This window comes from Mustela nivalis, assembly GCF_964662115.1.
Source record: "Mustela nivalis genome assembly, chromosome: 14".
NCBI lineage: Eukaryota > Metazoa > Chordata > Mammalia > Carnivora > Mustelidae > Mustela > Mustela nivalis.
Window position 1 is genome coordinate 83,256,664 of NC_139033.1, and position 11,707 is coordinate 83,268,370.

Below are 11,707 nucleotides of genomic sequence, written 5' to 3' on the forward strand. Positions count from 1 at the left end.
TGGCCATGTACGTTGTGGATCTCAGTGCAACATAAAATTGGGGCTCCTTGTTCATAAGTTCATTCTTTACAACCCCTCAGTGCCTTGGGGACCTAGCTGTCTCCTCCCCCCCCCCATCCTGGATCTGGGCTGGCTCTACCCCAGAAAGGGGTCTCCCCAGAAAGGCTCTCCATCCAGAAGGGAGATGGGGATGCACCTTGCTGCCTGGTGCCCCTCATGGGCTGGGCACTGCCAGGGTCACCAGCCCACACCTGGCAGAGCCACCATGGGGACCCAGAAGCATAGCAGCCCTGGAAAGACCCTTGCCAGAACTGCCCTAATTCAGGCTCTTTGCAAGGTGAGGGCAACAGTTACTCAGTTGATGCCCTCTTCCCAAATTCCTGACTCTCAGGCCCCCAGGGCACCTGGGACCCATCCCGGGAGCATTCCTAACATCTTCCTTCTCCTGACTTGTGCCATAGGGAACCCCTTCAATCCTGAGCCTGGGATGAGTCCCAGCATCAGCCCCCAGCACCTGCCTACAGAGGGTAACCTGAGCACCCCACAACCAAACTGGGAGTTGTGGCTTCTAACCACCCCAACTGGCTCTCCCGACACCTTTAGGAGCCACCTCTTGATGAAACTGCAGACCCATCCACCTGATGGGAAGAGTTGCTGCCCAGGGAACGGGCTGGCCAGATCCCAGGAGCTGAGATGGGTCACAGCCAGATGGCTTTAGCTCATAACCCCCCCGCCAACTTCAGCTCTCTTCAAGGTCTGGGGATGTGTCCTCTTTGGACCCCGCCTCTGGGGAGAGAACCATCTGTCTGTCTGGACACTCAGTCCGGGTGGCAGAGTCCCAGTGAGTCCCAGGCCTCAGGAGTGGAGTGGAGGTCTCCAAGAAGCTGCCTGGGCCCTGGCCCAGACTGCAGCCTCTCCCAGTGACCTTCACCCCTCCGGTCTACATCTGGACCTGTATTTCCTTCCCTGCATTTGAGAAGGGAGAACACAGAAGAGATTACACTGAGAAGAGTATGCAAATTATACGAATGACAGCCAAGGGTGGGTGGGGCTGGGTGGCCCTTCTCTGGAGCCCTGTTTCAGATGCCCAGACCACTCCAGGGATTCCAGTCCAGGGTTGGGAGGGGGGTTGTGGTCTCAGCCCCTAACCCCACTGCTAACCTGCCCTGCCTGGGCCCCTCCCACACCCTTCACCTCCCTCAGAAGGGGCCCCCTCCTCCAGCCCTCCTTCAGCACCCACGAACACCCACACACACCCTTACCAGCGATCAACAGGAAGTTACTTGCTCTCCCTCCCTGCAAGGCTGTGGGGAGGAATTGGGAATACCTGTTCTGGGTAGGGAAGCCAAGGACAAGGGATGAGAGATTTGTGGCTGAGGGCCCCTGGGCGCTGGAATCCTGAGACCGCAGGAACCACCCTCGCCAAAGCCCAGCCCCAGGGGAGCCCCGCCCGCCTCCCCAGGGCTGGACCAGAGGTGGGATCCCTTGGGCTACGTTGCAGCCTCTAGACATCTGGATCCAACCCCTGGAAGGCTCGGACCCCCTCCCACCGTGTCCTGGCCGGTGAGTCAGGAATGTGCTAACGGAGCAGGTTGGGCCCTACAGATCCCCGGGGGATCCTGTGGACTTTGAGAGGGGACCGGGCAGGGCGGGGCGGGGCGGGGCGGGACGGGCCGGGGCGGGGCGAGCCGAGGCGGGGCGGGGCCAGGCCGAAGGGAGTTAGCCAGCCCGCAACCCGCCAGCCACTGCTGCGAGGCAAGGCTGCGGATTGAGGCCGCACGATGAAGCCGCCCGTCCTGTTCTGGGCCTTGCTGCTGCTGCTGCTCGCGACAGCCCCCGGCCCCGGCCCCCGGCCTGCGGCAGGTACGCCCTCACCCTGAGCTTCTGCCCCGTCTTCCCTCTCCCTGCTTGCTGCGGCGGTGCCCAGGTGGACGCCCCTCTGCTCAGCCTCTGTCCATCTGTCAGGCCATCTGGGACTGTACTGGGGGTTGTGAGAAGAAATTCCGGGATGCCCAGGGTCCAGGAGCTGCAGGCAGGATGGAGTCTGGGCTTTGCCCACCCTGAACCCGCTGGGAGGTGCCGGCTGCCTGGGAGGAAAGTGCCCCCCCTCCACCGGGGGCAGTGGGAGGTCTCAGAAGAGTCCTCATATTGCAGCCCCAAGTCGCGGGGAAGGGTGTGAGAGGCAAGACTGTGGGTCCTTATTAGGGTGGGGCTGAATCCGAGGAAAGTCTGGATGGAAGGCTCCTACCCCAGAGTCAGGTTCGGCTGGGCTGGCAGTGTCAGGCTCCCAGCTAACATCCCGCCCACCCCCCACCGCCACACCCTCTCCTGTTCCAGGGAAGCGCCACCACCCTTCAACCCCTTAGCTCTCTTACTGGCCTCATTCAGCCTCCTCCCCCACTGCCTTGAGCCCTCATATTCTCTGTCAATAAATATTTATTGACTCTCTTGAGTGCCAGTCCCTGTGCTGGGTGAAGTGGGGTCACCCGGGGTGCCTCAGGTCCAACCCCAGCCCTTGACTGGCCTCCTTTGGTGGAGTGGTAGGGAAGGGCCAGGTGGGACATGTGATCTCTGCCTCGGTGTCTGCAGTGACCACCCTCCAGTCTGCCCAGCCACTCCTGCTACAGAGGTATGGAGTCCTGTCTAGGGTCCATCCCCTGAGGCCTGATGTCCATAGCCCCACACAAAACCACCCTCCAGCCCTCTGCTGGAGATGACTCTCCTTTCCCCTCAGAGGAGAGGAGCACTCCTCACCCTCTCCCCTAAGGGTGGGGCTCCTTTGGGGGCCACAGTCCGTAAGCCAGTGTTGCCTGGCAAAGGGAGATGGGGCGCGTTGAGGCTGGGGAATGAGCTCCTGTCAGGCTTCCAGTGGGACTCCAGAAGGTCCACCAGGCCAGGTCCACCGACCCAGAGACCAGCTCCCAGCTCAGAGACTGGGCTCAGCCACTTCTGGCTGTCTTGAGGTTGCGGTCTCCTGGGACTTGGTGGCCGAAGGTCAGTCCTGCCCTAGAGGCTTCTCTTGATGCTGCAAAAATCTCTGCTTGGAGGCATTTGCCCTTTATCTCCCCTCCTTCTGGCAAGTCATTCAGGCAACTGCAAGATCATGGTACCAAGGATCCCTCAACCCACAGGGCCTGTGGGTTTCTAGTCTGTTCACTTGGCGGTCAGTGCGATTCCTGGCCCGCATTCTCCTGGGGATGCTTCTCTGTCCTGGGTGCTGGGAAAAGAAATGCCCAGGCCTGCCTGTGGGGCAGCCGGGCGCTCAGGGCCCTCTCCTCCAGGTGCCCCTGGGAGCTGCTCCCAGCGCTGTGGAGACCGGGATGGGTCTTGCTCCTGCCACCCAACCTGCTCCGGCCTGAGCTCCTGCTGCTCGGACTTTCGGGACTTCTGCCTGGAAATCTCTCCCTACTCGGGCTCCATGATGGGTGGCAAGGACTTCGTAGTGCAGCATCTCAACTGGTTCAGCCCCACTGAAGGCGTGATCTGCAGGTGGGAGGCCCGAGGGGCTCTGTGCCTGCTGGGGACCCAGGGGCAACTGGCTGGCTGGGGTCTCACCACCCAGGCCCCGCCTTTCCTGCCACCTGCAACCCTCACAGGTTTAAGGAGAGCATCCAGACCCTCGGACACGTGGATTCCTTTGGACGTGTGCACTGTGTGTCCCCCTTGCTGTATGAGACAGGCCGCATCCCCTTCACACTCTCCCTGGACAATGGTCGCTCCTTTCCACGCTCCGGGACCTGGCTGGCTGGTGAGTCCTGCCTTACTGAGCCTGGGCCGCCCTACAGGGAATTACCCTAGGCATGCATCGCCTGCCAGCCCTGCCCGGCTGCTCTGGCTAAACCAGTCCCTTTGGAGGTGCGCCCGACCAGGGGGGCCAGGGTTCTCAAGCTCCTCCCCTTGCCTCCTGGCATCCACACAGGATTCCCAGCCCAAAAGGGGATTGGGGGCTTCCAGGGTCCCCTGGCAAGGTGGGTCATTCGGCTCAGGCAAGCCAGGCGAAGGCGGGGAGGCCAGGGCCCCACCTCCCCCGCAGCCTCCGTCCTTTCCTGACAGCCAGGGTCTGGGAGAGACGGTGCTCCAGTGGGACTTGGTCCTTGGGAGGCACGCCCAGCTCTCAGAGCCCCCAGAGCCTCAGGCTTTCGCTTACCCCTCACCCCCTGCCCAGTGCACCCCAACAAAGTGTCAGAGACAGAGAAGAGCGAGCTGGTGAATGAGACACGCTGGCAGTACTATGGCACAGCTGGGATCACGGGAAACCTCACCGTGACCTGGGAGCCCTCGGCTCTGTCCACACAGTCTGTCATCATCGAGCTCTGGGGCTATAAGGAGACAGGTAAGGCCAGCCCAAGGCTGGCCCGACGGTGTTGCTCTGTGGGCCCTGAGGGTTGGGAGTTGGGGGCATACAGAGGTGGGAGCGAAGGGATTCCAGGCAGGGCCAGATCCCGGGCGCAGGGATGCTGAGTGGGAAGGGCACTGGCAAGAAACAGGAAAGGGGGGAAGTATGTGAGTGGGGGGAGCCTGGAGGCCCCCGGCTGCTTGGACCCAGCCCTGGGAGGAGGTATGGACATTACCAGCCCTTGGATCTAGGGCTTGCCTTGGAAACAGAAGAAGCTTGCTCTACCCAGCCTTCCCAAGGCCCTGGACTGTTAGCTTGGCTCTAGACCCGGCCTGGAGGTGGGTCTGGGACCCTAACATGTGGGAAGAGGAGATGGTGGTCCCTTGAGCCAGAGTCCTTGCTGGGGCAGTGGGGCGGGCCTTCCTCTGGGAATCATCTGTCTTGTCTATCTGTCAGGCCTCTCTGAGCACCAAAGATGGGCTCCTGGCCCCCTCCTCTGCCCCAGGACTTGGAGGGGCCCCCCGCCTCTTTGGGAGGGACCCCAGGGCTGACTAAGGCCTTCTCTCCCTCAGGGCCACCATATTCAGATAAGTGGGCTGCAAAGTGGTCGTACCTGTACCCTCTGGCTACGAACATCCCCAACTCTGGCGCCTTCACCTTCACTCCCAAGCCCGCACCACAGAACTACCAGAGATGGGAAGTGGGTGCACTTCGGATCATCAGCAGCAGATACTATGCAGGGGAGAAGTAAGGGCCCCGGGCCCTGGCCAAGAGGATGGGCCGCTGGGCCTGGGCCGCTGCTCAGCACGCTGAACGGGGAGGCCCCCGGGGCAGGGGGGACGGAGGAAGGGTGAGGCCCTTAGTGTGCTCACGGTTCCCCCACAGAGACGTGCACGCACTCTGGAGCAACGAGCACGCGCTGGCCTGGCACCTGGGTGAGGACTTCCAGGTGGACCCCGAGGCCTGGGCCCGGGCCCAGTGCCTGGCCTGGGAGGACCTGGAGGACCAACTGCCCAACTTCCTGGAGGAGGTGCCGGACTGCCCCTGCACCCTGGCTCAGGCCCGGGCTGACTCGGGCCGCTTCCACGTAAGCCTCAACCCCAGTTGGGGCGGGCCCTGGAGAGGGTGAGGGGCCAGCTAGAGGCAGCCAGGGTGGGCATGTAGTTAGAGGCCCCAAGGAGGTGAGGCTGGGGTCTGAGGGCTAAAGAGGGGAGGGGTCAGGTCTCAGGGAGGGGGTGGCAGAGCCTGAGGCTCGCGCAGTTGACAGCAGCCTCCCGCTCTCTAGACCGACTACGGCTGTGACATTGAGCACGGCAGCGTGTGCACCTACCACCCTGGGGCTGTACACTGCGTGCGCTCTGTGCAAGCCAGGTGAGCCCCCCAGGCAGTGGGGGGGCTGGGGGGGCGGGCTGGGCATCAACGGTGGCCCTGACCTGTCCTTGCCCCCAGCCCCCGGTACGCCTCCGGCCAGCAGTGTTGCTACACGGCGGCTGGCACCCTGCTCCTGACGGCCGACTCAACGGGGGGCAGCACCCCAGACCGCGGCCACGACTGGGGCGCACCCCCGTTCCGCACACCACCCCGCGTGCCTGGCCTCTCCCACTGGCTCTACGATGTCGTCAGCTTCTACCACTGCTGCCTCTGGGCGCCCGAATGCTCCCGGTACATGCGGCGGCGGCCGTCCAGTGACTGTCGGAGCTACCGGCCGTCGCGCCTAGGTGGGTGCCAACAGAGGCCAGGCCCCGAGCAGGGCTGCACCAGAGCGGCCCACCTGACCCTCTGCTCTCCCCAGCCTCCACTTTCGGGGACCCACACTTTGTCACCTTCGATGGCGCCAACTTCACTTTCAATGGGCGTGGCGAGTACGTGCTGCTGGAGGCCACACTGACCAACTTAAGGGTGCACGGGCGGGCCCAGACCCGGACGACTTCAGAGGGTGAGGCTGAGGCCCGCGGGCTTCGGGAGGCTTGGGGGTCTTCCCAGGAGGAAGGGTGATGCTGAGCGCCCCGCTCTGCATGTGCCCCCCCAGGCGCGCAGGACCAAGGCACAGGGCTGATGGCTGTGGCTGTCCAGGAGGGCAACTCGGACGTGGTGGAGGTCCGGCTGGATGGCGAGGTGCTGCAGGTGCTGCTGAACCAGGAGGTGCTCAACTTCACGGAACAGAGCTGGATGGACCTGAAAGGTGAGCGGGATGGCCCGGGAGCTTCTGCAGGCTGCTCTCACGCCTCTCTTTCCCACCTGAGCCTTGCCTCTCATGGTGGCCATGGCCCTGGGCTTTGGGGCATGGAATTGGAGATGGGGGCCTCGATATGGTCCATATGCTGTCCCAGCTTAGCGGCGCAAGTTTGCCCCTCTCCCCTGCGCCCCATGGTGAGGGGCCCAGCACAGTGGACCCACGTCCCCAGCCCACGGCTGTCTGGGCAAGTGAGGTTCTAGGCCCCAGGTAGGGAGGTCCAGCCTGGGCACCTGGTCTCATCTCATGCTTTCACACCCATGGAGCCCCAGCCATGTGATCAGAATCCTGAGATGCCCGGATGGTGGGACGAGGAGCTGGAAGCTGCAGTGATAGGAATAACCTGCTTTGAGGATGCTGGTCGGCCCCAAGGGCTAAGGAGCAGCCCCCTGTCCGCCCCTTCTGTGGTGGCACAACCTCAGGGAACTGAGCTAATGAAATGAGTTTCTTGCGGTTGGGGTGGGTCAGGTCAGGACCTGGGCTGGGCCTGCTACTGCGGACGGTTACAGGGACTCCCAGGAAGGGTAGAGGTGGGCATGGCTGCTGCCTTTCTTGAGGAGTGAGGGCCCACAGGTGACTTCCCCCCCCAGTCAGGGCCTTGGTGTGAGGGGTCCCTTCGGAGCCTGGGGGTCCCAGAAAAAGTGTGGGCCTGGGGTGAGGGAGTGTCACAGCAGGGTTGGCCCTGGGGACACCTTCTCCTCCCCTGGGAGCCCACGGAGGCTGCTGCACTCACCCTGGGTCTGTGGAGTCACGGCACGGTGCCCTGAGTGGACAACCCTGACTCCAGATCCCCCTGTGCCCAGGTATGTTCCTGTCCATAGCTGCCCAAGACGGCGTGTCCATCATGCTGTCATCAGGGGCTGGCCTGGAGGTCCTCGCCCAGCGTCCGTTCCTGAGTGTGACTGTTCTCCTGCCTGAGAAGTTCCTTAACCACACGCAAGGCCTTCTTGGGACACTGAATGATGACCCCACCGACGACTTTACCCTGCGCAATGGGAGGGTCTTGCCCCCCAAGTCCACTTCCCGGGAGCTGTTCCGCTTTGGGGCCGACTGTGAGTGACCCTGAGGCCCACTGGGGATGGGGGGGAACATGGCAGTGTAAAGGGAGACACTCCAGAACCGTCGGCCACCAGCACGACCCGCTGTGTGTCTCCCCAGGGGCCGTGGAGAACGCCTCGTCCCTGCTTACCTATGACTCTTGGTTCCTGGTCAACAACTTCCTGTATCAGTCCAAGCATGACTACACCTTTCAGCCCCTGTTCGCCGAGGAGACCACCCCCAACCCCAATCAGCCCGAGGTGGCTGAATTATGTGGAGATAACCATTTCTGCGCTTTTGATGTGATGGCCACTGGGAGCCTGAGCGTGGGCAACGGCACGCTGATGGCCCACCAGCGGCACCAGCATCGTATGCAGAGCCTGCGGCCTGGTGAGGGCGGCTGGGGGCCCGAAGAGATGGGATGGGCACGTCCTGCTGGGACGTGACCTCCTAAGCTGGTAGCTGCAGCGTAGGGGGTGGGGGTTGTCGGCCAGTAGCGTCATCCTGTGCTCTACTCCTGGTCCCCTACCCCAGTGACGTCTTGCGGCTGGCTGGCTCCACCCCTCAATGGGCACAAGGAGGGGATCAGCTACCTGGCGGGCTCCACAGTCCACTTCCACTGTGACAGCGGCTACAACCTGTTTGGGGCAGAGGCCAGCACCTGCCAGGCCGATGGTACCTGGTCCAGGCCCAGCCCCATGTGCCAGCCAGGTGAGGGTGCCCGGCCCACCTGCCTCTCCCCCCACCCCACCTCGCCCTCAAGCGCCCTCACCCCTCTGCCCTGTTTCCAGCTCGGAGCCATGCGGTCCTACTGAGCATCATCTTCGGAGGCCTGGCCGTGGTGGCTCTGGTCGCGCTGGTGTATGTGCTTCTACACCGCAAGAAGGGCAACATGTGAGGCCCCGCCCCCCAGCCCCACAGACCCAGGGTTCTGCCGGCGGGACCCCCATCTGTGCCCCTCCCTTGTTGGCACTAGGGAGAGTCTCAGCCCACTGAGACCCCACAGTGCCCCCCATGTCTGCTCTAGATGGTGTCTCTGTTCCAGGGCCAGCTGGGGTTCGCAGCCCTGAAGGAGGCTCATTTGGCCCACAGCCAGAGACCAAGAACCTGGAGCCAAGACCAGCCTCCCAGGAGAAAGCGCTGGAGAGCGTGCACCCCGGCACTTCGATCCCCCTATCCCTTGCACCATGTACAGGGACCTGGACACCTGATACCTGAGCCTTTAATGCCCATGTGTACCCTTACCCTAGTGCCCTGCTCTGTCTCCTTAGACCTGGACACCTGGCTCGAGCCGGGAAGCTCCCGACAGGCACCTGGTGCTCTAGTCCCCAAGTAGTCTAAGCTCTCACCCCCAGACTCAGTTCCCTCCAATTCTATCACCTGTCTCCAGAGATCCAGCACTCTGGTACTTGAAACTCAAATGGTGGTACCTCAGATTCCGTGTCTGATACCTGTGATCCCAATCCACTGGTCCCTGGTGCCCCAACACAGGAGCCTTAGCACCCAGCTGCCTTGATTGCAGGACTTGGCCCAGCCTCAGTGGGAGAGGCCTCAGGACCCCAGTGTGGAGGGTCACTCTCTGAGCTCCAGGCTCGGAGTTCTAACCCTTCTGGAATGTCACTTCTAACTCTTCTGGAATGTCCCTTCTAACTCTACTGGAATGTCACTTGAGATACCCCTCCCTCTCTACCCAGAGAAAACAAGCCTGTGGTGCCCCCTCCCTGGTGTCCTGGTGCTCATGCTACACTTTGATTCTGGACGGTTCCGTGGTTGCTTTGTGGGGCCAGCAGCACCGAGAGCAACCTTGGTCCACTGTCCAGCCACCTAGGGTGGGTCCCTCACTGGCCTGCCTCCACCTGAAAAGTGGGATTGAGAACAGTGGCCACTTCTTGGGCTGAAGACAAGGGACTGTGCCTGCAAAGCGTTCACCATGGCGTGCCATGCTGGGTGCCCAGGAGGGGTGGGGCCAGCACTGGCACCTGCACTTCCCACCCCTGCAGCCTGCTGTCCCAGCCCAGCCCGCCCCTGGGCCCCTCCCCTGCCCCAGCACTACCAGAGCCCATGTTCTGGGTGCCTGGGCTCTTTACCTAGGAGTGTCCAGAAGCGGGGTATGGAGATCAGGTTTCATGCTATTGCTAGGGAGGGTGCTGAGTGGTGAGCTAGGGGAGGGCCTTGGCAGCATAGGCTAGGACCAGGCTTGCATCATGGGTCTCCGGGAAAGCACAGTGGAGGAGAGGGTTGGAGGTTGATTTCGCCCTGGTCCAGGCCAGTGGCTCGAGCTTGCCCAAGGGATGTAAAAACCTTGGGTGGGAGGCAATGAGTGGAAGTGGAGGCTCCCTTCACTGCGACCTGCAGTGCTGATAGTGGCCACGTGGGGGCAGCAGATGGTAGGAACAGAGATGGGACCTAGACCACCAGGTCCTGACAGTCCGCAGACTCCATTTGGGCCAGTGGGCTTGTCACTACCTTGACCAAGCAAGGCCCATGCAGACCCACTTCTGCATCGCCCTCTGCTAGGAAGGCCTTGAGTCATCCCGCAGTCTCCGGAGCACAGGCCATCCAGCTGGCACTGGCCACCAGGGGCAGAAGCAGAGCTTCCCCACCCTGCTAGACTTACCATTGGCTGAGGGTCCTGGGCAAAGGTGGGAAAGTTGGGTGGTAGGGGCAGGTGCAGTCTGGAAGGCTTCCTGGAGGAGGTAGTCTTGCATGATGGGGTATGTTCAGAGAACAGATGAGAGGGGTTGGGGGTCTTCATAGGGTGGTACCCAAGAGACCTAAGGAGGGATATGGGGGTCAGGACCCACGCTGCTGCTTCCTCACTGTTTTCCAGCTCAGGGCAGGCTGGGGCTGAGAGCTGGCTCTTTGGCCACTGAGCAGGTACTTTCCTCTCTGCAGATGTGGTAAGACAGGGCTGGCTTCCCCCAGACCTGAATCCTCAGTGCTGGTCCAGGCACAAGACAGTGGGTGACAGGTCAGTTTCCTCCTGAGGCACCCTGGACCTGGGGGAGCAGGTACCCCGGGGATGTCAGGGGAAAGCTCACAACTCCTGGGCCATAACTGAAAGGTTAGGTCCAATTCTCAGAGACGTGATTGGTTAGCGAGGACGTTCCAGGCAGAGGAACAGCCTGGGCGAGGCTCAGAGGAAGAGAAGTGCCACCCAGTCTGAGGAATACTGAGGCTCCCACTCCAACAGACCTGGGCAGTTACGCTTCATCCTAAAAGAGAAAAACATGGCCTCCCTCTGGCTTCCCAACCTGCACTTGTTGGGACCAAGAGCTGCCCCAAACCCTCCCCCACAGAAGGGGTGCGCTCTCTGTGGCCCTGGCCCCCAGACGTCTGGAATTCCCACTGCCAGGGACAGGCCAGGCTGGGAAGCCCCACACCTGATGGGTTTTCCCATGGGACTCAAGGGAGTCGGGTACTGCTGGGCCTGTGTGAGGCAAAAGGTCCCAGAGTCCCACAAAGACTCCCGTTAGAGACCTCAAAGGCAGGACCACCGTCTCAGGGGAGTGGTTTCCCCAAACCACAGTGCCAAGTTAGCAGACCCCAATGTCTAGCCCCTTATCTTTTGTATTGGTTGGGGTTTGAGAGACAATAATCCAAGGACGTAGAAACACAGGGATGGGAGAATCCGGACGCAAGCCAAGTAGCTGGTGAGGCCACCACGGGACCCCAGCAACAGCCCTGGGCTGAGGAACAAAGGAAGGAGGGTGACAAAGCCAGGCCCAGGTGCTCACAAACATGGGAACCTCACAGCAGGAACCATGCAGGCCAGAGGGCCCTAGCAGGAGCCACAAGCCCAAGATGGGGGAAGCACCTGTTGCTTCCACCCTCCGACCTCTCCCTAAGGCCGCCCATTAGCTGAAGACAGTGGGAAGCACAGGGCCAAGAGACTGGTACAGCACAGTGGGGAGCAGGGCCCCCTCTTTGGCCAGCCTGGCTCCTTCTGCAAGCCTTGGGGTGGTTGAGTGTCTTCCCTGGGCCGCCTCTTTCCTCAGAGCTCACAGTCCGACGGCTGCCCATTATGGGGGCAAGCTCAGTGCAGTATGTCTCAGGAATAGGAAATCAAGGCATGCTTCCTGGAGGAGTCCCATTCCAGC

At 62.0% G+C, this 11,707-nt stretch overlaps 1 protein-coding gene across 1 annotated transcript; it reads left to right on the plus strand.

Moving 5' to 3' along the window:
* Nucleotides 1-1,710: 1,710 nt before the first annotated feature.
* SUSD2 (sushi domain containing 2) lies at nt 1,711-9,327 on the plus strand. Its single transcript, XM_082698790.1, has 15 exons — nt 1,711-1,863; nt 3,282-3,489; nt 3,597-3,748; nt 4,166-4,333; nt 4,909-5,083; nt 5,222-5,423; nt 5,622-5,707; nt 5,786-6,054; nt 6,129-6,272; nt 6,366-6,518; nt 7,373-7,621; nt 7,728-7,997; nt 8,142-8,318; nt 8,399-8,501; nt 8,653-9,327. Exons 1-15 carry the CDS (start codon nt 1,782-1,784, stop codon nt 8,675-8,677), a joined length of 2,463 nt encoding a protein of 820 aa, XP_082554916.1. The 5' UTR covers nt 1,711-1,781; the 3' UTR covers nt 8,678-9,327.
* The last annotated feature ends 2,380 nt before the right edge of the window (nt 9,328-11,707 follow it).